Consider the following 22311-nt stretch of genomic DNA (forward strand, 5'->3'; position numbering starts at 1 on the left):
TGCTGTTATCCAGGCGGCCAGAGCATGCTTGGAAGAAAAAGAAACATAAATTTTTGCGTGAATATGACTTTAACTGTGTTACAGAACTCTGCCCTCAAGATAAGAGGGAAATGCTCCCCTTAATCTGAATAGAATCACATTTTCTCTCTAGAAAATAGAAGTAGGACTTTGCAAACCAGCCATGTCCCAGTAGGCAACCTCCTGGTACCCAAACAGAGACACAGATACAGGGATGCAGCCTTAATTCTCTTAAATTATAAAAACAACAGCTGCATTTTTTGCAAATTAACGGGGAGCACGCAGTCAGTAATCAGAGCCCATCTCTGTGGAGGAGAGACTCCGCGTAGCTGATCTGGAACAATGAAGAGCCGTGAGCCTTGGGATCCAGAGCAGAGTGGGAAGACAGATCCCATCTGCTAAAAGGTTACAAAAAGAGGATTAAGAAAAGGATGCCTTTCCATTAACATCTCCCGTTAGACAGGAAATGAAGGCCCAGTGCTTGCATCACCCACGCACTGCGGTGAGATAGCTGAACTATCCATCTCCTCGAAGATCTCACTTCAAGAATATACTTTCTAGCTCTTCCAGGAACGGAACGTAAATGGAGGCTGGCAAGCAAAAAAAACTCCAGGGTTAACCAGCAAAAAACCAGCTATTAAGAAGACAGAAGAAAATAAGATTTTGTGGTTGCAAAAAGATGTCAGATAATTCAACTAAAGGAGTGCAGAAGCAGGGTTAAAGCTGCCCAGGCAGAATCATTTATTGTAGTGTGAAGAGCAAGGGCAGGTGTGTCCAGCCAGGCTCCAGGTGCAGAAAAGCTCCCTGAAGAAGTACATTGTGATTTTGAGGAGGATGACAGATTTGGATCAAAGCATGGTCCATGTTCAAGATATTAAATAAAAACAGTTTTAAAAATGTATTTCAATTATTCTGGAGTGAATATTTGTTGCTGCTATAAAATATCTCTTCCTGTTACAGCTTGTGTCGTGCAGTCTCAATGATCTCTCACTGCACAGTTCCTGCCAGATAAAGATACAAGCAGATTAATAGCAGAGCTCCTGTTATTATCTGAGTAAATATGTCTTGGTACCAAACCCATCATGAAGAGGCAGATTTCTTTTATTTTCCCATAGAAAGAAGGACTGGTGTCACTGTCAGATACACAATAGTAGAACCACTATTCTGTGGTGGCTGCAGAAGGACTTCTGGATGTCCTTTAGTCCTCCCATACAAAGCCAACTGCCACCAGAGCTTGACTAGGTCAGCTGTGCCTTGGTCTGGCCAGCTCCTTGAAAACATTCCAGGATGGTGACTCCATCAGCCTTTTCAGCGACCTTTCCTAGTGCTGCACTACAGTTCTGAACAAAGAAACTGTCTTGCCCCCGCACGTATGTAATAGTTTTGTTATGCTAGCAGTTCTTTCTCTTGTGTATCTTTGTCTTCTTTATAACACTGCAGAATTTCAGTGGGCCTCAGTTCTGAGAGCTTTTACTCTGCAGGAGAGTGAACGGAATGGTTAAACCATAATCGCAGGTACTTGTGGTACACAGAGGCTTGTAAGAGGGCACTGAGCCACTGGGAAATTAAATGACTATCCTAAGAGCTATTACAGAAGCAGGACTCCGAGACTTCAGTGTCCAAGTCACTTACTGCAGACGTGTAAACTGCATTAATCCCAATCAACACAAACAGAAAATCTGTATGAGGACTATTTGCCATTTGGTAGTTACGTATCTTCTGTGTAACCTTCATAAATATCAATTGAGATTCAAAAGGAGTCAGTAGATATTATCGTTCTTACTCAGTGGATGGGGAAGCAGCTGCAAAAAGGTTAAATGACTCTTGTGACCTCGAGCAGGGAACAGGCAGCAGTGACTAACTGGACTCAGTGGTTTTCTCAGTGCAGCGGCCCTGGCCCCTTTTATTTTGGCTCAATAGTGTGATATTCAGCCCAGAAACTAATTTGGTGTTCCTTAACATTTTCATGAAATTCAATTTCAGCCTGGCTTCCCGTTGATTGCCAGAAGAACTGTTGTTTCCCGTGGAACACCATCGTCTTCATGGTGCTTACATCACGGACCTGCACAAAGAAAGAGCAAACCGTTATATCATAGCAGCCTACAAGTGAAGGAGCCACAAAATACTGAGGTCTTGCCAGCTGGTCACTCAGGGGAAAAGCTGCCCTATACAAAGGTTAGAAGAAATACAACAAACAGCTCACTTTTTAGCAAAGCCTCTTGTGACAGGACATGGAGTAATGGCTTTAAACTAAGGCAGGATAGATTTAGACTGGATATAAGGAAGAATTTTTTCCAATGAGGGTGGTGAAACACTGGCACAGGTTGCCGAGGGAGGTGGTAAAGACTCCATCCCTGGAAATATTCAAGGCCAGGTTGGATGAGGCTCTGAGCAACGTGATCAAGTTAAAGATGTCTCTGTTCCTGCAGGGGGGGTTGGACTAGATGATCTGTAAATGTCCCTTCCAAACAAAAGCATTCTATGGATTTATTCGCATCTACATTTACACAACAGAAATCAGAGTCTGACCCTCTAGATGTCACAAATCCTAGATGGAAATGTCTGAGTAGACTGGTCCATTCCCATCCAAACCATCCCCTTCAGGTTTCTGACTCACCAGGATATAATTAAAATATGTTTGGTTGCTCTCGTTGCCCAGGTCAATATATGGGGCGCGGATAGCTATGCGATGCCGAGGAGCCACGTTGATGAAGGTCCGGCACACTCCTTCTTGCCTTTGATCAGGCAGTTGCACAGGATTCACTATTTCGCCTTGGGGACCAAACAGCTGCTTGTCACAGTCTGAGAGGGGAAGAGGGAGCAGAAAAGAAAAAGATTTAGAGAAGCATCCAGCATCTCCAAGAAAGAAACAATTTAAATTAAACACAGGCAGAAAAGTTTCCCTAAGGATTTTCATCTGGGAACCTCCCAGCAGCAGCAAACACCTGCAGGGGGATTGCCTTTAAAACAGAGGGGTAGTCCACAAGTAATATTAATTCCAATCCTCCACATGAAGGGGCTTATTAGCTGCTAAAAGGAAATAAATGTTCCATAGACTTCCATAGCCAACCATAATCCACGGAACTCTGTGGGCCTTGTCACGGGTGCCTTAATCAAAATCGATAGCAAAGCTTTCAGTGAGGTACCTTGGTAATACTTTTTAGTTGCTTTTCTGCTGTTGTACTGAAGAACAATCCCATTTCCTGGCAGCAAAACTCGCTGTTTCACAATCAGTGTATTCGTTCTGGAATTTATCAGTGACAAAGAGAGCTTCCTGCAGCCTGTCCGCCACATCATCCGCCCAGAAAACAGCACGACCTCACCTGGAATGGATGAGCACAGGGACCAGAAACACTAAGTAAAGGGCTGCATCTTATATAGGCCTGGAAACAAGTAATTTCTGCATCTTGTCCTTATCTTATCAAAATCCGTCATTAAAACTGTCTGGTTAACTAATCTAACTGTAGCAATTCTAGCAAAACGGTCTATTACAGAGAGAGTTTGTAACAGGGCAGAGCAAACAGCTTCTTTAATCCCATAAACCCCTTTCATCTCACATCTATCAACAAAAGACCTAAGCAACTATTATGAAGGGGGAGGGAAGGTATCGTCGTTATTTAGCTCTATCTAACAAAGACTCGGTGGGCCAGAAAACCTTGTGAAATGGTTTCAGAGATTATACAGGCTTCAAGGCAGCAAGAACCATTCAGGGCACCAAAAGCACACAAGGAAATGAGGTGCAGGTTCCCCAAAGAGCCCGGCTGGTCCGCAGCACGCCCGGACAGTACCTGCACTGCAGTTGAGGGAACTCTCCATGACATTGACTGTTATCTCCTCCCCCAGGGGACGCCCGATGGCCACAGTGCAGTCACTGCTCTCTAGTCCCATCATGTTGATGACCCCGGTGGCATTAAGAAAGAGCTTTCCACAGACATCTACACAGCAGAGATAGGTCAGAAATACATCCAGAAGGAACTACGGCTGCTGAAACACAGATCCCACTCCTTCATGGCACAATGAACAGACAAGTGCCAACAAGGTGGAGCATGGGAGACATCAGACGCTGCCCCAAGGAGCCCCAAGTCAGAAAAGCTTTGAGAAGCCCAGGGAAGTCATTGCTCCCAGCTCAGATAACACGGACAGTTCAGGGCATGCTGGAAGGAATAGCACACCACCCCTCCTAACCAGGAATATTCCCTCCCATGCTCCTGTCCCTGTAGAGCAGTAGGGTCACCACAACCCAGCTGCACACAGGAAGCACCTATCCTCTACTTTTTGGTTGTGTCCTTCTCACCTCCACTGGTCTCCTCTGTCTCTTTCCGAGGCACAGCTGGCACAGCAGAAGGAGGAAGATCCAGGTCCTTGTATCTCACCTCCTTGGCCATTGCAGCTGTCGTCAGATGCGTGGCTGGTATCACTGTCTGCAGCTCCGTTCCAAGGGACCCGGTCCCCACCGCCTGCTCAGGACAGGGCCCTGCAGAGCAGCCACGTACGACAATGGCCTTGGGGAAGTGCCTGCAGAAGATGGGGTTCACGTGCTTACGGGTTAGCGGGTTGAGGCAGAAATCCTGCCGCGTCTGAATGCCATTCCCACACGAAGCTGAACACTGCAGAGGAAGAAACCCACAGGTCTTTATATGTGTGTTTCAGTCGTTATTTAGAAATCTATATTTATTGGCTCAGCCATGATCTGGAAGGGCGAATCTTTTGGTCACCGATGCTGTTCTACCACTCGCCCTCTCAGTGCTTTAGTTGTATCAGCTATAAGATAGCTCAACTCCCATGGGATCTTCCAAACTATACCTTTGAATTGAAAAACACACCCCAAAAAAATCCAAAAGGATTCCAGAAGAAGACGTGCCAAAGACCATTTTTAAACTGCAGCCAAAATCTGAACTGAGAAATGTGGGAAGCAAACCTACGGCTGCTAAACGCAGGCTAAACACAGTGGAAAGGATGGAAAGCACCCCTAGAAACAGTCTAGCATTTCTGTGGGAAGTAAATATACGAAGCAGAAGTGGTATTTCACCCCTGCATGCTTTAGGGAAATGAATGGCTATAAAACTGCTGCACTGGACACCAAAAGCTACATCTAAACAGGAGCAGATACCTCTGTCCACTCGCTGAAGCTCCATTCGTAAGAGCACATTCGGATGACGCAGGGGATGGTGGTCAGGGGCTTCTCTGCCACAGGACACAAATGCTCCTCCAGCACAATCTCCTTGCCTTGGTGAATCTGCACACAGGTGACCAGCTGAACAGCTAAGCCGAGCCCACAGCTGGAGGAACAGGGGGCAGCTGGGGTTACCTTCCACCTGACAGAGGACAGGAGGAGAAAAACTGAGTTAGTGATTAATCTCCACCTTCAACTACCTCTCACTGTAGAGAATGCACTGCAGTTGCCTCATCCTTCCCTCTTCTGCTCCTCATCAGCTTTCTTCACCCCTCTGCCTCACACACTTTGCTGTCTACAGTACTTCAGAGGCAGCCTTTGAAACAAGGCTGGGCAGTCTGGAGCAGGTTTGGAGCCAGATCCAAACGGAGGGCATTCACATTTTGCAAGAAACCCACAGACTAAAAATACACATTGAATCACACCCTATGACCATTACAGTCTTCCCCAGCGTGACATACACAGACTTAACTGCAAAAATAACCTTATCTCCCTCCAAAACGCACACCACTTTGTCAGATCAGAAACCGACTCAGGGTTATTTCATTCTGGGAGCACGGAAGAAAGCTCAGATGCCAGCATTTCTTCAGTCCAACAGTTAACAGAGTAGGGCAAGCTCTGCCTCATTTATCAACCCTGAGCCACCTCCTAGATCACACCATATGTGTTGATGGACAATCGATCTTCCCTAGTGCACACTTTAGTGGCCCATGTGGCCCTTTTGACCTTGGAGGGCACTGTTTGAAATGACACAGCTTCTGCTCCTCTCAGTGAGGCAAACCATCACTCTGGATGTCTGCCACAATCTCTTCTGCCTTCTCGGCAGGACCGTGTGCTCCACACCTTCTCCACGGCTTACACCTTGGGATCCCATTTTGTAATGCTACCTGGGATCAACGCAGTCATCAGGGAGTACCTCCAGCTGTCACCCATCTTCCCTGGATCTTAAAACCAACTAGTCTATGGAAATACAGCTGGAATTGCATTAATGCACACATACACACTGGTTCATGTGGGAGAGATCACCAGTCAGTCCCAGATTCTTAGAGCATTTGATTCAAGCTACTTTTCTTGATGTTGTGTGAAAACTGTACAGCTGGAAAAGGTGTCCCGATCTTTCACAGTTATGGATTTGTTCCTAAACCTCTAGGGTAATAAGGGATTAAAAGGGTTTCAGTTTTTCCCTGGGCTCAGAGTCCAAAGATGTCACTTAGCTCTGCTTGAGAACATACCAGCCCAGGAAAGACTCAGTTTGCTGAGTTTGACCACTGCTACTGTTTGGGCAGTTGGCTGACCTTTCAGAGCAGGGGAGAGGAAGATAACATCCTCAGAGGAGCTTGACCCTTACTTTTCCATGTCCATGGACACAGAGAGAGAAAGAAAAGACTTCTCACTGGCTTGTTATCTCCTGGTGACTGCTTTACCTTGGTGGGCAAGGATTGAGATCACAGACTTCCACCCTGCTCTCTGGCTTTGGCACTGGATGACAGTTTTCTTCTTGGGTTTCTTCTTTGGTGTCAAAAGCCACACATACGTACTGCAGCTGAGTCCTGCCTAGAACAGGAAGCAATTTTACTGCATGGCACGCAAGCGTTGAAAAAAGCCAAGCATTGTCACTCACATGTGTATGTACCAAACAAGTAAACTCTGCCCAATTCCCAGGCACGATCATTGCGCTCATCAACTCTGGAACTGAGCAGCAGCCAGTCAGTCCTCTAAACCATCCCCTGTCTAAGCCAGGCCCTCTTGCCTTTTCCAGACTCAAAAAAACGATGATCCCATCCTACAAAGGCACTTTGAACAACAGAGGGGAAAACCCCAGGTCCCTCAGGTTCCTAGCGATCGAGCTAATATCTATAGCCAAGTAACATTCTTCTGCAGCACTGCAAGATCTCACCTCTACCACAGGAGACGGAACACTCTCCAGCTAGAGGGGTCCAGACATACACGGTCTGATTTCCCAGTTGGATATGCCCAAGTGACTCCGAAGTCTGAAGCAAGTGTGCATGTTCCTGCTCAGAACAGAGCAAAAAGACCCAGACTGACATTGGCACCTGCTTTCCTCACCAGTCCCGAACTAATGAAGCTGGCGGATACCGCCGGGTCAAGCCTACAACGTATTTGCTGTCACTGAAGAAAAAGGCACATTTAAGCATTTCTCCATTTTTGCAGGACATATAAGTATTAGGAATAGCTACAGACATGCAACAGCCAAGACCCCTCCTAATTCACACTGCCTGAAGGGAGAGCCACCAGAGCCTGGAGATGCCTAATGCTGCCTCTTTCCTATCTCTAAATGTAAACATAACAGTGGCTCCTCAGTACAGGTTCGGACCAGTGATCCTGTGATTAAGAAGGAACACAGTCAAGAGTTGCCCTAAACAATCCACGACTATGAACTGATTAATCCAGCAGCATTAATTAAGAGGGAGAGAGCTTTCTAAAGTGACAGGATGACCCTTTAACTGGCAAGATATTCCTGGTATAAAGCACCCTCCCAGACTCCAGTAACAAGGTGGTGTTTCCTAACTGGTGGCGTCTTGTAGATCACAAGCGCAAAGCTCCCAGTGAGACTCCTGAAACAAGCCAAGCCAATAAACTCACCTTGTCCCAGCCCAAAGGGCAGACATTAACCACACACGGCACAACGGAGAGAGGTTTTTCTTCTGTTGAGCAGAAGTTGTCATCCACAACAGTCTCCAATCCATCTCGAAACTGAACACAGGTCAGATTCTGCCGGGCAACTCCAGTTCCACAGACAGCAGAGCATTCATCTGTCTGTGATATCTTCCACCTAAATGGGAAGTAATTGTATCACCCTATTTCTCATCTAGATCATAGAGGTTTATTACTCATGCCACTGATTACTAAAATGGGTCATACAGAGTATCCAGCTTCTCTATTTCCAGAGACTTGCCTGAACGTGACTGAGAGGACAACCAACTGCTGGGAATTTAAGTTCCTGCACTGACAGCTCGCTAAGACTGAAAGTTCATAAGCTGAAGAGTGATAGGTCACAGTGTAATCACTTTTTATTAAACACTAAAATGTCTATGAGATCAATGTCTGGGTAGGCTTGGCTCTTGGTCCTCTTTCCAGTCTAATTAACACAAGGGTCTCCTCCAGAATTAGATCAAATCTTGGAAGGGATGTAAGCAGACACCTTCTGGCTGTGCTTCCAAAGTGTTTTCATTTAGAAGACTACTGTAAAATATTGGAAGGACTATCTCCCATTCATTCAGCTGACACCTTGATTACCTCATGGGAGGAGGAAAACCAGAACATAGTTTGGTGTCTACTAAGCCATTATAATTACGAAGAAACTACTTCATACCTCTCCTTTCATTTTACTGTGTACAATGCAAAGAAGCCTGCGGAGACTGGGTTAGCTGGCTGAGAAAGGACAAGCGAAGCAAGAATGCAGTTGAGTTTCCAGGAACACCAACCTGTACAGGCATGGCTCCATGGCACAGGGCTTGTGCTCTAAAAGAGGCTGTGGGACCTCCAGACACCACTGATCCTCTGTTATTTCATTCTTCGTCTGGTCAAAGCACACGTGATCCACTGGTCGCATCCCTAGGATACAAAAGGAAAACGAAAGGAAGTTGTAAACAAAGGGAACAGTTCATCTCCATTATGCTAGGAAGACTGATTTACTCAAATAATATAATACATATTTTTTCCTCAAGAGTTTTAAAGTGACTGCCAAGACAAACACCACAGAAAATGAGATGTTTGATGTTTGTCAAAATGGAAAGATTGCTCTAAACTGGCTGTTTGCATGGATATCAACAATCATTTGGTCCACATGATTTCTAATGATCTTGATGTCTGACTGATGAGGGACAGATCGCTGAAAATAAGCTCTAGTGATCAGGCATTTTTAAATGACTCTCTCTAGAACTAGTCATGTAATATGATGACAAAGCCTTTGTACCCAGACAGCACTGTGCCGATGTCCTCAAAGTGATCATCAATAGTACTGGGAGAGAAACTGCAGATGTGCGGTGCCTGTGGCACGCAAGAAATGAAATATTCATAAACCTCAGCTATAACCAAGACTTTTTTAACACTACTGAACCTAACAGGTAGAGAGGGTGAAAATCCAAACTCAAATAAGAAAGCAAACATGTAAAGAGTCTCCTTTGCAGTGAATGAGCCACCCACAAAGAGAGAGACAGGCATTCCTGAATCTCAGAGAGCATAATCCTGAGAGGCAAACATAAAGAAACAATCAGCAATGTTAGCTTTTCACTACCCTCCTTGTTTTCAAATAACGTCTATTGGTAAGGAGTGCTTGAGCATCACTTTCAGCTCTCAAGATGCAATTACAGCTCAGATTCTCAACTTTCTGTTATTTTAAGTCCCAGCTTTCTCATTGTTTTGTTTGTGACTGCATTAGCTGGGAGTATTTTGAATTCTTTAGTTCAGGGTTTCAGCAATCAGTTCACCCAGGGAAACTGCTGGAGAAGGGCTCTCCAGACAGAACTAGTGCTACAGATTGCCTTCCATGAGTATTCATTAATGTATTTTCTAAATCCTTGTCATAAAAGTCTTGAGAGGTTTGCCAATGTCATCTGAATTATCTGGCAAACAAGATGTCAGACTGTCTACTAGAGTGATCTGTTACAATCTGCATTACGATTTCTCCAGGGAGACAGAAAGGATTAGCGATGGCACAGGAATAGAATTCTAAGAAGGAAGTTTTGTAATTAGCTCTGAGGCTTTAGTTAGATACCAGATACCACTTTGGTCTCAGGCTTTTGATGTTTAGCCCACTTCAAATTACAGTCTGCAATAACTTTGAAAAATGTGAGACAATTATTTAGTCTTAAAACGAAAAGTTCAGCTAAAACCTATTTAAAAATCCTGTTCATGATCAAAAATTTCCACTATCCTTTTGATGATTAAGTTCAGTTGCTGATTTGCTAAATTAGTTCAAAAACTGCACCACCCTTTTCTTTGGTTCAGTTTAACACTGCCAACTGCAGCTCACTCTGAGCAATTTGCTTTTAAATTCAGTTCAGATGTTTGATAAGTTCTAACCAAGTATCTATCGCTGATGTCACATAATCTTCAGTCACCCCAGAAGAGCTCACGGAGTAAGGATCCGTGTGACTACCCGAAGCCTGCCCAGATCTCGGTAAAAAGTAAGGGTTAAGTACTTTTGCCTCACCTTCCCCACAGGTCACTGAACATGGCCCCTGCTGAGGAATCCAGAGATACGTCAGGTTCTCTTTTGGGACAAAGTAGCTGAAGGTGATGTCTGGGTTGGTGACATTGCCATATTCTTTTGCATACCTTCGATAGACCTGGTGAGGGAAAAAGTTGTGGTCAATGCACAAATCGATTCAGACTCATTTCTTAGGATGGAGATAAGAGAAGTCAGTCCCTCCCTTTTTTCCATCCAATCCTGAGCCTCAGTGCTAAAGTTCTCAGTTCTTGCCAGACGCAGTCAGAGTACTTACCTTGTGAACTATGTGCACAGGGCACCGAAGAAAGATTCAGCTGAGCAAAAGTACTCAGTGTGCTTTTCCCCACACAATCATGCCCTAGACCTGCAGAAAGCCTGTAGTCAGACAACCCTCCCCCTTTCCCCAGAAGAGCAACATCATCACTCTTAGAGAACCTCATCTCCACTGGCCTTGGACATGAAGCCTACTACACTTGGATTCTGTGCTGCAGCAGAGCTACACAAAAACTCAGCCTGGCCAGTTCTGACTGGCCCCTTTCCAACTCTGCTATTTTAATTTACCTGTATTTCGATTTCTTCTTGCGTTGGCCCATCTACATGGATTTCCTCCAGGCTTGGCAGGTTGTCCTTGGTGAGAAATACTTTGTATTTGATCTGGCTGTCCTCCAGAACTGATGGATAGGTGACATTCAGAGAGATTTTTCCCTTCCCAGCGACCACATACTCTCCTTTAACCTTCACAGCTAGAGGAGAATAAGCAGCAGTGATGTTAAGAGATATGATGTGGTCACCAGGATCCCCTGGGGCTGGCACCTACAAACTGCCCATCTGCTAGAAGCCAGTTTGATCTAAGTTGGGCATCCCAAAGAGCATGGCTTCTATCGCTTCCCACTGGAGAGCATCCGCAAACAAATTGCATCATCAAGAACTTTCCTCCCAAATTCCATTTGCTTTTATTTACAAGCTCTTTTTAGCCCCACCTGTAGTCCCTTTGCATTCAACTCACCCAAATGTGTGAAGAGTGGTCTCCGATTGATAACATGGACCACGGTGGTGTTATAAGGCAGGGACAGAAATGTAACGTACTCTGGAAGGATGGAAAGGAAAAAGACACAGTCATCTTCTGTTGCCATACCTCTGTACCTCTGTTCTTTCTACGTTCTCTGTTAATATCCATACATGATACTACAGGAGCCAGATCAGTTCCCAAGCAGGTTAGTAACATCTCAGGAAGCATCTGACACAGCCTCCAGCTACCAATCATTTGCCGAACTTCCCAGATGGTCGTATTTCTGGTCCATGTTCAGAGAACCATGACCAAAACAGCCACTCTGCCTACACAATAGCTATCTCCCTGCTACAGACCTTAGCTGCCTTTTCTGTTAACCACCCAAACTCCATTGCCATATCCTCCATAAAATAAAATCAAGCAGAAGCAGAAACAAGAAGTCACATACAGAAATTTATGAACGCTGAATATGCATACAAATATGTAGCATATAAGCACTACCGTAACATTGAGCCTGAGGGTGAGGAGCTTTAGCTTTTTACACACCTTTAGCTTTTCCTTCTGCGTAAGATCCACTCACTTTGCTGCAAGTGCTATTATCACCCCCACAGACCTTGCAAGAGTCCATTATTTTCTTGGAGTCCATCTGGCCATCACACCCGAAAGCCTGAGCAAAGGGGAAAGCCTGTCAGGACTTGCCTATTCTGAGAAGAAAGCAAGTGAGCCAAAGCAACATTGCCTGAATTCCTGAAACTGCCTTTTTCATTTGCAATTTGAATTTAAGAAGAACACACAGACAAAGATGCACTTGTACCACCGTAGAGCAGCATGCAAAGCCAGGGATCAGGAAATCTTAGGTGAGAGCACAACGAGTTTCATTAATTGTGTGACATTTTCCTTCCCATAGAAAGCAACCCAGAAAGATTTCTTGTGTGACCTAAAGCAAAGGCTCTGCTTTCCCTCTCTTCTGCAAACTCTTTCTGGAGGAGGGCAGTGGCGAAGCCCAGGAGAACAGTAAACAGGAATGGCAGGATCTAAAGGAATCTTTAGCTCCCCAAACCCCAAACCTAGCTCATATCCTTCAGCCTGGCCTTCAATCCCACAGAGCTCAGAGAACAGATTCTATCCTCATTCCCATGAACTAGACTAATTTACACAAAGCTACAGGAGGATCTCAGCAGGCTTAGCAGCAAAACACGTGCAACTGCTGAATTTATGCTAGAGGCACTGATCCCAGGCTTTGGATGCTGCCATAACATCCGTATTTATAACTGTGGCAAACAGAACAGCAGAAATCAGAACAGATTATGCCTACACCCTCTGCAGTTCATTAGGTAGAAATGCATTACTAAACATTGTGAACATGAGGATAATGAGAAAAACATAAAATGTTAAAAGTGTATTCTGGGAATGTAAAGAAACAATAGAAAACATACAGCCGGGTGAGCATTGAACAGTTACTAAAATGCAGACGGCGCGGGGGAGTTGTATCCAAGTTCATCGTAAAAGAATGTCTTTTTCATGTCCAATCCCGAAAAAAGAGTAGTTTTACCTCAGTTTTGATTAGCGTTACTGCAACAATCAACTTGTTGACTTACGATTCCCAGCTTCCCTATTTTCCCACCGACACAGCTCAAGTCATATCACTTTTCTTATTCTATTGGCATTTTATAGGGTTATTTACACCATGCAAACTGAACAGTTAATGATGTCTCCTCAACCAACACAAAGCTATTGCTGCTTGGTTTAGGGATGAATAGCCTTGCATATATATTGCATAATTAGCAGAATGTTTTATCTAGAGGGCATTGGCACTGGATGCATAGACAGAACAGTAGATTTGTTGGGGTCCATCCAATAAGCAAAGAACAAAACTCTCTTCTTTCGAGAAGAGCTTGCTCTGTTGTTTGGGACAGTGTGTTTTTTCCCCCCTATTCCTAGTAAATTGACTCCTTTGGAGCAGATTACACACCAGGCATTCACCTGGATTCCCCAGTCACTTACTCTGCAGCTTCCCATTACACACAGATTGAAAGACCCGTGGTGCTCAGAGTCATCCTGCTCGCATCTTGTTCCATCTATGAAACTGTCTTCGCGGCTTACCATGAATTTGTTTCCAACGGCCCTGCACATGTGCTTGCACAGCAAGTCCCCTGGAGGAAGCAGACAGAAGAAGAAAGGAGCTACTCTTTCAGTAAGTTTCCACGCTTCCAACCATCAAACAACAGGAAGAAGTCAAGAAGATCCGACAGAAAAAGCATCCAGGTTTCACCTGGAAACTAAAACCACCAGTGAAATGATCTTTTGATATCAAAGTACAGGTAAGTTCCTAAACCCTCCCATTCACAAAGAAACCACAGTTTCTCAGTCTTTCTTTACCTTTGGCAAAGCCAACAGCAGAAGTCCAGGTATGAAAGGATGGCGCTTCTCCAGTGAGGTACAGTGGCTTTAAATTTGTTGCTGCACATTGTTCAGCCATAAAGTCCTGCTGGGTCACTAAACAGGCCTACAACCCACAGAGAATTGTATGGGTAATGAAAGGAAGTTACTGAGCACAGAATCACAAGCAGCATTTTACCCAGTAGCTAAAGGCACAAAGCAGTGGCTGCTAAGTAAAATACCAAACCAACTGAAAATAAAGAAAACCACTTTAATAGGAGGCTGCGGGATATGCAGAGAATTGTGTTTGGAAGCTGATTTCTTTGCTATTTATACAAAATAAACGGATAAGGAAAATAGGAACAATACAAGAATGTCCCTCTGAAGAAAACTATCATTAAGTGAGTCACTATTTTCTCAGTGTCTGTCCTGCTATGAAGGAATAGAGAAAATGCTTCATTAGACATCAACAATGCTATTAAATAATGCTGCTGTCTTCAGACACAGTAGAACAAATACCTCTCTTGTTGTCAGACAGATGGAGGCTGTATGCCAGGTCTTTAGTCCTCCTTCCCAGAGCAATCAGCTGTGAGAAGTACAGTTCCAAACAATACAGCTCTCAAAGGGTTAAACAGCATTAAGGTAAAAAAAAAAAAGCTCAGAAGATGCAATCTGCTCCATTACCTGAGTATTACACATTTCCACTTGGATGCTGGCCCCGTGGCATTCCTGCCCCCCAAAAGCAGGCCTGGAAATGACAGGAAAAGAAGTCCTCAATGGGGGCAGGTTTGTCCCAAGCAAAGAGCAAAACTCTGGCCCTGATTCAGCCAAGAGGCTTTGCAAACTCCCCAGCTCCCCACCTCTCACCTGGGGTTGTTACAGAACCGCTGCCGTATCGTAACTCCACCTCCGCAGCTGCGGGAGCAGGGGGAGAAGGGGCTCCAGCCAGACCATTGCCCGTGCACCACAGCCGTGGAGTTCAGTTCTTCCAGAGAGCTGCACTGTCCCTTGGAGCACCACTGAGATCAAGAATACACAAAATTGGTGGCAGCAGCACCACACTGAACGCTGCAGGGCTGGGATCTACAAGGGTGGGACAAGTCCTCATCTTTTGGCAGGCCAGACTGAAACGGAGAATCCCAAGGTGTATGAAAAGCACTCTCTCAAAAGAGGTGAGGAGAGTCCCACTTCTAATTATGGTCTAACGTGAGGTTGGGGTTAAAACAAAGAGCTGACAGGTCATTTCACATAGAAAGCAAAGCCTTGAAGGGAAGTTTGGATATCATAGAATCATAGATTAGTTTGGGTTGGAAAGGACCTTCAAGATCACCCAGTTCCAACCGCCCTGCCATGGGCAAGGACATCCCACTGGCTCAGGCCGCCCAAGGCCCATCCAACCTGACCTTGAACACCTCCAGGGATGGGGCAGCCACAACTTCCCTGGACAACCTGTGCCAGGGCCTCACCATCCTCATCGTGAAGAAATTCCGCCTTTTGTCTAGTCTAAATCTGCCCCTCTCCAGTTTATACCCATTGCCCTTAGTCCTGTCACTACAAACCTTTGTGAACAGAATCATATCAGGCTATAGAACTGCAAATACAAAGAAGATGGAAACACCAAAATCAGCTGGTACCAGTTTGTGACTGGAGTGTCTGAGCCTTAGCTCCCCAGCTGAGGCGCAGAGTGCCATGGACTCTCTGGCACCAACAATGTCCTGCTAGCTAATGAGCTCCACAGCACCCACACCCACTGCTGACCATCAGATCAGCAGCCTCCCTACCTTATCAATTCCACACTCTGTACCATCCAAGAGGGGAACAAGAAGCCGAGAACAGCTGGATCTGTCTCCTGGTTGCACATGGCATGAGAGAACTGCACATACGTCCTGATGTGACAAGAAAATCAGGGAGTTTAGGGAGTCACTTAGGGTCAACATAGAAGTCCCAAAAGCCACTCCTGGATGTTTGTTTTCCCCACAGCTACCCTACAAGGCATGCAAGTTCCTTCACCCCTTCTCTATCAGGCAAAAGCTCTGGGCACATCAAAAGACCAGCACTGTAATGCTAGAAGATAATCAACTGAAACAATTAAAGTTTCACCCACCTCAGTGATTCCTCATTAACAAAACATGCCCAGATGGCAGCTATTAGCCACGCAGCATCTCTCAGACCTGAGGACTTGTGCAATGGCAGAGAAGCCGAGGGGATCCAGAGAACAGGAGCTCCCTACAACAGGACCCTGAGTGAATGTGCCCAGCACTCCCATTACCAGGTCCTTGTTTGGACAGAAGGCTCTGGGTACTATGCAAATCTTAAAGGAGATTTATGTGGGTGAAAGAAGTGATACAGAGATGGGAAGCATTTTAAAAGCATTGTTCTTTGCTAATAAATCTGTGGCAGGAAAGCACCTCACCTTCCACCCCCTTATAATAAAAAGGCCCCAGCTCCCTTTCCCTGAATCTTGGCTCCAGAACATTTCCCTGCTGCCCCTAGCAAGACAGACAAACTTTCTACCTACAACATTGCTGTCAGCAAAGGTGCAGGTGGTGGCAAGGCTCCCAAAAGCTATTTTACATTGCTCATCTGCTCCATAGTACAAGCCAGGCTTCCATCCAGGGATGCTGCCGTCCGTGTCCGGCAGGTCATTTAAGCAGTTTGTTTGGCCTGTACTGATAGAGACATAAGAAATATCACTTTCCCAGCTGTGGGCAGAGAGGACAATGACATGTTTGCAAACTTCTGCGGAGTTTCATTCTGGGAGTTGGCTGTTGCTTTCTCAGACAACACATGCTCACTGTGGGCTGTGACGGATTTAGTCGCAGCAGCTGCCTGGAGATGCTCACAGTTCCCCGCTGCTGAAGTTATAACAGAAACCCATTCCTGATCTTCACCCAGCCAGCTCACAGCCCACAGTGCTTATTTAAACATAATGTTCTGACATTTTAAATCAAATTTCCAGGCTGACCTAGTGTCCGAGAACTTCAGCACAGCCCAGGCATGTTAGTCACTAACCAAAGTAATTTCCAGCTACTTGAAGCAAAAACTGGGTTTAGCTTCAGCACTAGACAAAAGTGATAAGAAATAAACAAACTCCAGGCTTTCCACAGTTCCTTATTTTCCAAGAATGTCCTATTTTATTCCAAGTCTTTCCCTGCCTTCTCCTAAGCTCCCAACACAGGGAGCTGCTCCCACATAGGCACACAGTACTCAACCATTTCCTTACCTGACAAAGGCCAGGAACTCTTCTCGGCTGCACTGCGACCAGGAGAGGTCAATGCTGTTGTGGTTTCCTGCTGAACTCATGATGTAACCGCTGCTGCTGCACCCATTCCCCTCGCCATCGTGGGGAATTCCGAGACTGTAACAGAAGAAGGACAGTGTCCCAAAGAGAAGAACCCCCGAAGCTGAGTTCCCTCAGAGCCTCTCTTCCCTAAGCAAGGGCTGAGCTCCCTCTGCAGCTTTTCCTTCTACTGTTGTCACAAAGGTTCGCTCTCCTCCTTGCAGCGTCTAATTCTCACAGAGCATGCAGGAATACAGGGAACGCAAGGAACTCTTTCTTTTTGATTTAACAATCTATAGGAAACCCCGTGTTATGCCAACAGTTCCCTTTCCTTCCAAATCCTTTAAACTTGGGAGTATTTTTACCCAAATAAAACATACTGGGATGCTCTGGGGCTTTTCCTACTGACCTGTGCCCAATCTCATGGGCTATGGTGACTCCCAGGTCAAAGCCGGTGTCCTGAGTAATAACACAATTCCAGAAGGAGGAGCAGACTCCACCTAACTGAGTCACTCCACGTAGCTCCTTGTTCCCATCAGGTAGTTCCAGGTCAAACCTAGGATAAGGGAGGCAGATACAGAAGAAAGAGAAAGAACCATTGCAGTTAATAAAGTCGGGTCTAGACATTCAACTGAATTGATTGGGAACTTCCACATCCATAAGTTTGCCAGCTACCTAAGTTTTGTTTTGATACAGGGGGTTCCTGGGACAAACGGTAGCAGTAGGGTCCCACAAATGCCCACTGTTCAAAATTTGTGGTAATTCCACATTTAAAAATCCCCTAATACAAGACAGCAGAACAGAAGGAAATGATCTAATCCTATTTGCCAAAGACAGAGCAGCGTCGTCTTTGAAGAAAGGGCACCAAAACAAAACCATTACACTCAAGAAAAGTTTATCTTCAACAGATTTAGCTAAAGCAACTTAAGCAAGGAGCCTGAAAGTCAGACAAAATTCTGAGTCAGAGTAGCATTAGAAATTTTCCAGAGAACACCAGTGGGTTTTCACTTCCAGTTACTGTTTGACTTTCCTGCCCACAAAAAGCTGCAGTGGGTTTTTGGCTGTGCTGCTCTGGAAGCACACGGTGTCTGCTCGAGTCTGGCTGGTCAGTGCTTGGGGAAGAAAATGCACCTCTGATTGACTGTATTGCACTAAGGACGAGATAATCAACCCCAGACAGGAGAACTGACCCATTTCCAAAGACTCTCTGATACCCAACGGCTGGAAGACCCCGTGCAAACCATTGTCACTAACAGCTGGACAGCACCAGTTCTGTTTCCAGCCCCCTCCCAGGGCCAGGGAGCTCCCGTACCTGGTGACGTAGAGGACAATGTCAGCATGCTGGGGGTCAGAGTCGTTCTGGGGGTTGACCTTCTTGCTCCACTCGCAAACGCTGATCAGCGAGGAGGTGATATTTGTTGTGATGTTTACCTCTGCCTAGAGCGAAGGCACACTTTTGTGCATTCCATACAGCTTTTAGCAACCCTTTGGACAAGGCTTGAACACAGTCCTCCCTGCATACCTCTGGTTCTCTCAAAACAAGCATTTGCATAAGATGAACCCTGAAATGTGCACCCAGCGAGGCGTCCCTCAGCAGCTCTGCTCCCTGGGAAGAGACAGAAAAGATTCAATAACATCTTGATGACTCCCACCTGCCTGTTTCCACTAACAGGGCTGCACTCACTGTAAAGGTAGCGCACCTGGCAGCCGTAAGGGGCAACTATAAAATCAGTGGGAAGTAGAACATTAAAGTATGCACTACAAGTGTAAATAAATCTGTCAGCAGACGAGAGCTGTTGTTAGATTTGTCAGATTCTCTGAAGCAGAAAGAAAAATCTGCATGGGAAACAGTATCGTAGGGTAGCAGCATGAATGCTAAGGATTTTTTTTGCAGTATAAAGGCAAAGAAAATGCATAAACAAATTCTTAACAATAGCAAAGGGAGACGTTTAGAGAAATCCAGTAATAGAAGTAAAATGTCAAAATGTAAAACGTGAGATTAATTCAGTGGACTTTATTCAATCTCAGTGAAAGCAACAGGGTCTGGATGGAGGCTCTGCTGATAAAACTACTGTATCTGACATAAAAAAATATTAGTAATGAAATGAAGAGCTACATTTTCTACATGGGCTTTAAGGCTACAACCCTAAAGCTTTTACTCCTCCTTGTACAAAAGAAAGCTTGCCACACGGTGCCAAGAGAAGCAGAGAGTAACACCCTGCACATAAGCAGTGCAGTGTGCCAGAAGCAGGTATCCCCGAACACCTCTGGCAGTGCACTCACAGAGGTCTGTCTGCCTGTGACACTGTGAGCTCTCACTGTAATCCAAACAGAAAGCGACTCACTATGTTCAGGTTGGCAAGAATATATCGTTCCGTGTCCTCTTTGTGGTACAAGTAAACATCTGGACCTGCTACCACCATCAGCTCCAGGTGTTTGACAGCTCCCTCAGCCCTCTTCTGCAGGCGAGAAGGAAACTGCCCTGCTGAACAGCACAAAGGGACAGAAGGAGTTTAAAATGCAAGATAACATAAAAGCGGCTACATATCCACTCCCTTTTCCTAAAAGAGTAGAATAATTCAGCTGGAAGATCACTCCTCCAGTTGCTTGCTCGGGTTTCCCCGCTTCTTTTGGCTTCTTCCAGCTGCCACCATCTTTAGCAATGCATTTACGCTACCAAAATAGCAAATACGTAAATGAAAACACACTAGTTATACCTTGGTGAGGTGAGAAACTTCTGCCAAGTATACTTATACTTCTTCCTCCGAGCTCATGCAAGCAACCCCATTATCAGGTGACAGCTTTCCCAAGCAGAACAAGCAGGGCTTCCTCTCCATGTACGTTACCTCTTGTTGTATTTCCCCCTCTCGTGGCACTTCTGAAGAGAATGTGGGGTCTGGAGAAGCCGAGGTCCTTCAGCAGGGCCATATCCTTGCTTCTGACAGGCTTGATATGAATCTTTTCCTCAGCTGTGATGACAACCCCTTGCTAAAGGAGATGAAATTCCATCTCTAAGTTATTCCAAAGACATTTGCTATCAGTAGCGAACTGTGCGCTGTATCCCTCCTATTTCTCCTTTGCAATGCTCAGATTTATCAAGTGGATGGATCACACGTTTGGTGCCTCAAGCTCCAAACCTCCAAAGGCTGTAAATGCTTGTAAGGATAAGTTCAGTGTGTACTCACCAGCTGCCCTTCGCAGTAGGTAACTCTACACTGAGCCCCGGGAGGCTGCAGTGGATTCCCACCTGCAAAGCAGTTGCCTGAGAATCGCTTCAGTAAGCTAAAGGAAGAGTTCACCACTTGATTGCTCACAAAGGAAGAGGAAAGGAGGGCATGGTCCTCTAGAAATGCAAAGGCATAGAGTTCTCCCCAGGCCTCAATGGAGCAGTGCTGGATGTGACAGGACATCAGCCCCATCTGTTCTTCTTTACAAGGGCAAATCGGCTCAGCCACAACAAACTCAGGTACTGAAAGACATGAAACAAGTCCAGAACGGTTATGAGAAATGATGATGCACAGAAAAGAAATATAATGACCTATCTCCCTAGGAAAAAACACTCTCCAAATGACAACTGTGGCCTTTCGGGGTCATTGTGTAAACAGGCAAAGAACTTCTGTGCTTTCACGTACTCCAGCGTGAGGACAATCTGACTGGGACAACAGCTCTGAAACTGGCCCCTAATTTAGTGGCACTTTTGCTCTCTCAATAAGGTGAACAGATCATTTGACAAAGGCTGAGACAGTTCTATTTCCTCAGATGTTATGTATTACTGAGTGAGAATTATCCTAATCCAGACAGAGACATCGGGATGAGCACTAGGTGAACTCATAAGTAGGCAATACCCTTCCTTTAAGGATCTGAGAGTTCAAAACATATCTTTATTCTGGATGCTCATCAATTCAGACCTAGAATATAAGTGTCTCCACGTGTTTGTTCTAAAAAAAAATTGACAAGCGCATTTAAAGTCAATCTTAGTCTAAAGCTTTTCACTCAGAAGACTCAGATCTGTTAATCTTGTTGAAAAAATACCCATACAGAGAACGAGGATGGCAGCAGGAATCTGCAAAGAGACTTATCCTACCTCCTCCAGCAGATTTTAAATGCTGGCCCCGCTCTTCAACTGCTTCTGCACCAAAACACTGATTGCCTCACTGAGTAATGTGACTCAGAAATGAGAACTGCTTGTCAGATCAGGGTTCGTTAATAAGTGTTCTTAGCATTATCAAACATACAGGCTTAGGAAAAAAAAAAACCTGACAGATGCATTCCAAAATCAAGAAGGAAGGAGTCCTGCATACCATCAGACACTAAGCCAGTTCCAAAATAGGAGAAAACATCTTCTGCATCCAGAGCACCAAGAAATTTCTGCAAGAAGAAGAATAGCTTTACATTTTTTTCAAGAAAACAAACGGATACGAGACTATCGCATAACTGAACCTAACCTGGAAGGAACGCCAGCAAACAGCTCAACAAGTGCTGGCGCCAAATTCTCATGGCTTTGTTTTGCACTAAGCATGGGCTGCACAACAGCCACCCAGAGGAAATAGCTTTATCTTCTTGATTACTGAGGTTTGATGAGTTTTGGCTTAGAACACATTGTGTCGTCTCTTATTTTCTTTCCTAGAAATAAAAAAGGCTTCCTGGAAACGGCGTTTTCTGGAGGCCAAACTCACCTCTTGGAAAGCCGACGGCCAGCAGAACCCCAAGGGGAGCATCACGAGCGCCCAGATTGTCAAGCTGACGATCATGCTGGAGGAGTTGCAAGCAGAGCCGTGGAGTCCCAGGGGTGATTAGGACAAGGCGCTGTTTGGCCCACGGCATCACGTGGAGCGGAAGGGAAGAGTGCAGGGTTCAAACAAACAGGGGAGCTGATCCTCTACAGAGAGAGGCAGCCGGAGGGGAACGGCCTGCAGCCGGAGGCTGTACGGGAACAGCTGGAACGAGGGAGGGAGGCTTTGCGCAATATTTGCAACTTCACTGCGGCCAAAGAGCGCAGCAAGAACGAGCTGTGAGCCAGTCCGAGTGGCCAAACACACAAGGGGCGATTTGTAGGGGGGAAAGGGGCTCTGTGCTGTTTAACTTGTGCTCTGACAGACGATTCGCAGGAGGAAAAATGATTGCGTTGTTAAACTTGTGCTCTGACAGACCCCACACCTCACCCACGGTGCCATCTCACGATCTCTTGATTTTATACTACGACATATATGGGATGGACGACATATATGGGATGGAATACTCTGTTGGTTAGTTTGGGG

General features: G+C 45.5%; 1 protein-coding gene across 4 annotated transcripts; it reads right to left on the reverse strand.

Moving 5' to 3' along the window:
* Window positions 1-1192: 1192 nt before the first annotated feature.
* ADAMTS13 (ADAM metallopeptidase with thrombospondin type 1 motif 13) lies at window positions 1193-21888 on the reverse strand. Of its 4 annotated transcripts, none has more exons than XM_054084511.1 (29): window positions 21730-21887; window positions 21355-21421; window positions 20239-20522; window positions 19900-20041; window positions 19399-19535; window positions 18576-18659; window positions 18366-18490; window positions 17463-17609; window positions 16997-17131; window positions 16292-16442; window positions 15555-15659; window positions 14641-14792; window positions 14458-14521; window positions 13774-13900; window positions 13399-13547; window positions 11941-12061; window positions 11392-11472; window positions 10947-11128; window positions 10368-10503; window positions 8638-8767; window positions 7796-7985; window positions 7089-7203; window positions 6616-6745; window positions 5129-5333; window positions 4313-4625; window positions 3807-3953; window positions 3165-3341; window positions 2636-2820; window positions 1193-2080 (listed from the first exon to the last, which is right to left on the reverse strand). In XM_054084511.1, the coding sequence occupies exons 1-29, from the start codon at window positions 21802-21804 to the stop codon at window positions 1922-1924; spliced, it is 4215 nt and encodes a 1404-aa protein (XP_053940486.1). In that variant the 5' UTR covers window positions 21805-21887; the 3' UTR covers window positions 1193-1921. The 4 variants fall into 4 exon arrangements, 3 of the variants coding, with proteins under 3 accessions (XP_053940486.1, XP_053940487.1, XP_053940485.1); XM_054084512.1 differs by having other exon boundaries at window positions 13498-13547; window positions 19399-19538; XM_054084510.1 differs by having other exon boundaries at window positions 19399-19538.
* Between the last annotated feature and the right edge of the window lie 423 nt (window positions 21889-22311).

Source organism: Cuculus canorus, chromosome 19, assembly GCF_017976375.1.
Source record: "Cuculus canorus isolate bCucCan1 chromosome 19, bCucCan1.pri, whole genome shotgun sequence".
Classification (NCBI taxonomy): Eukaryota; Metazoa; Chordata; class Aves; order Cuculiformes; family Cuculidae; genus Cuculus; species Cuculus canorus.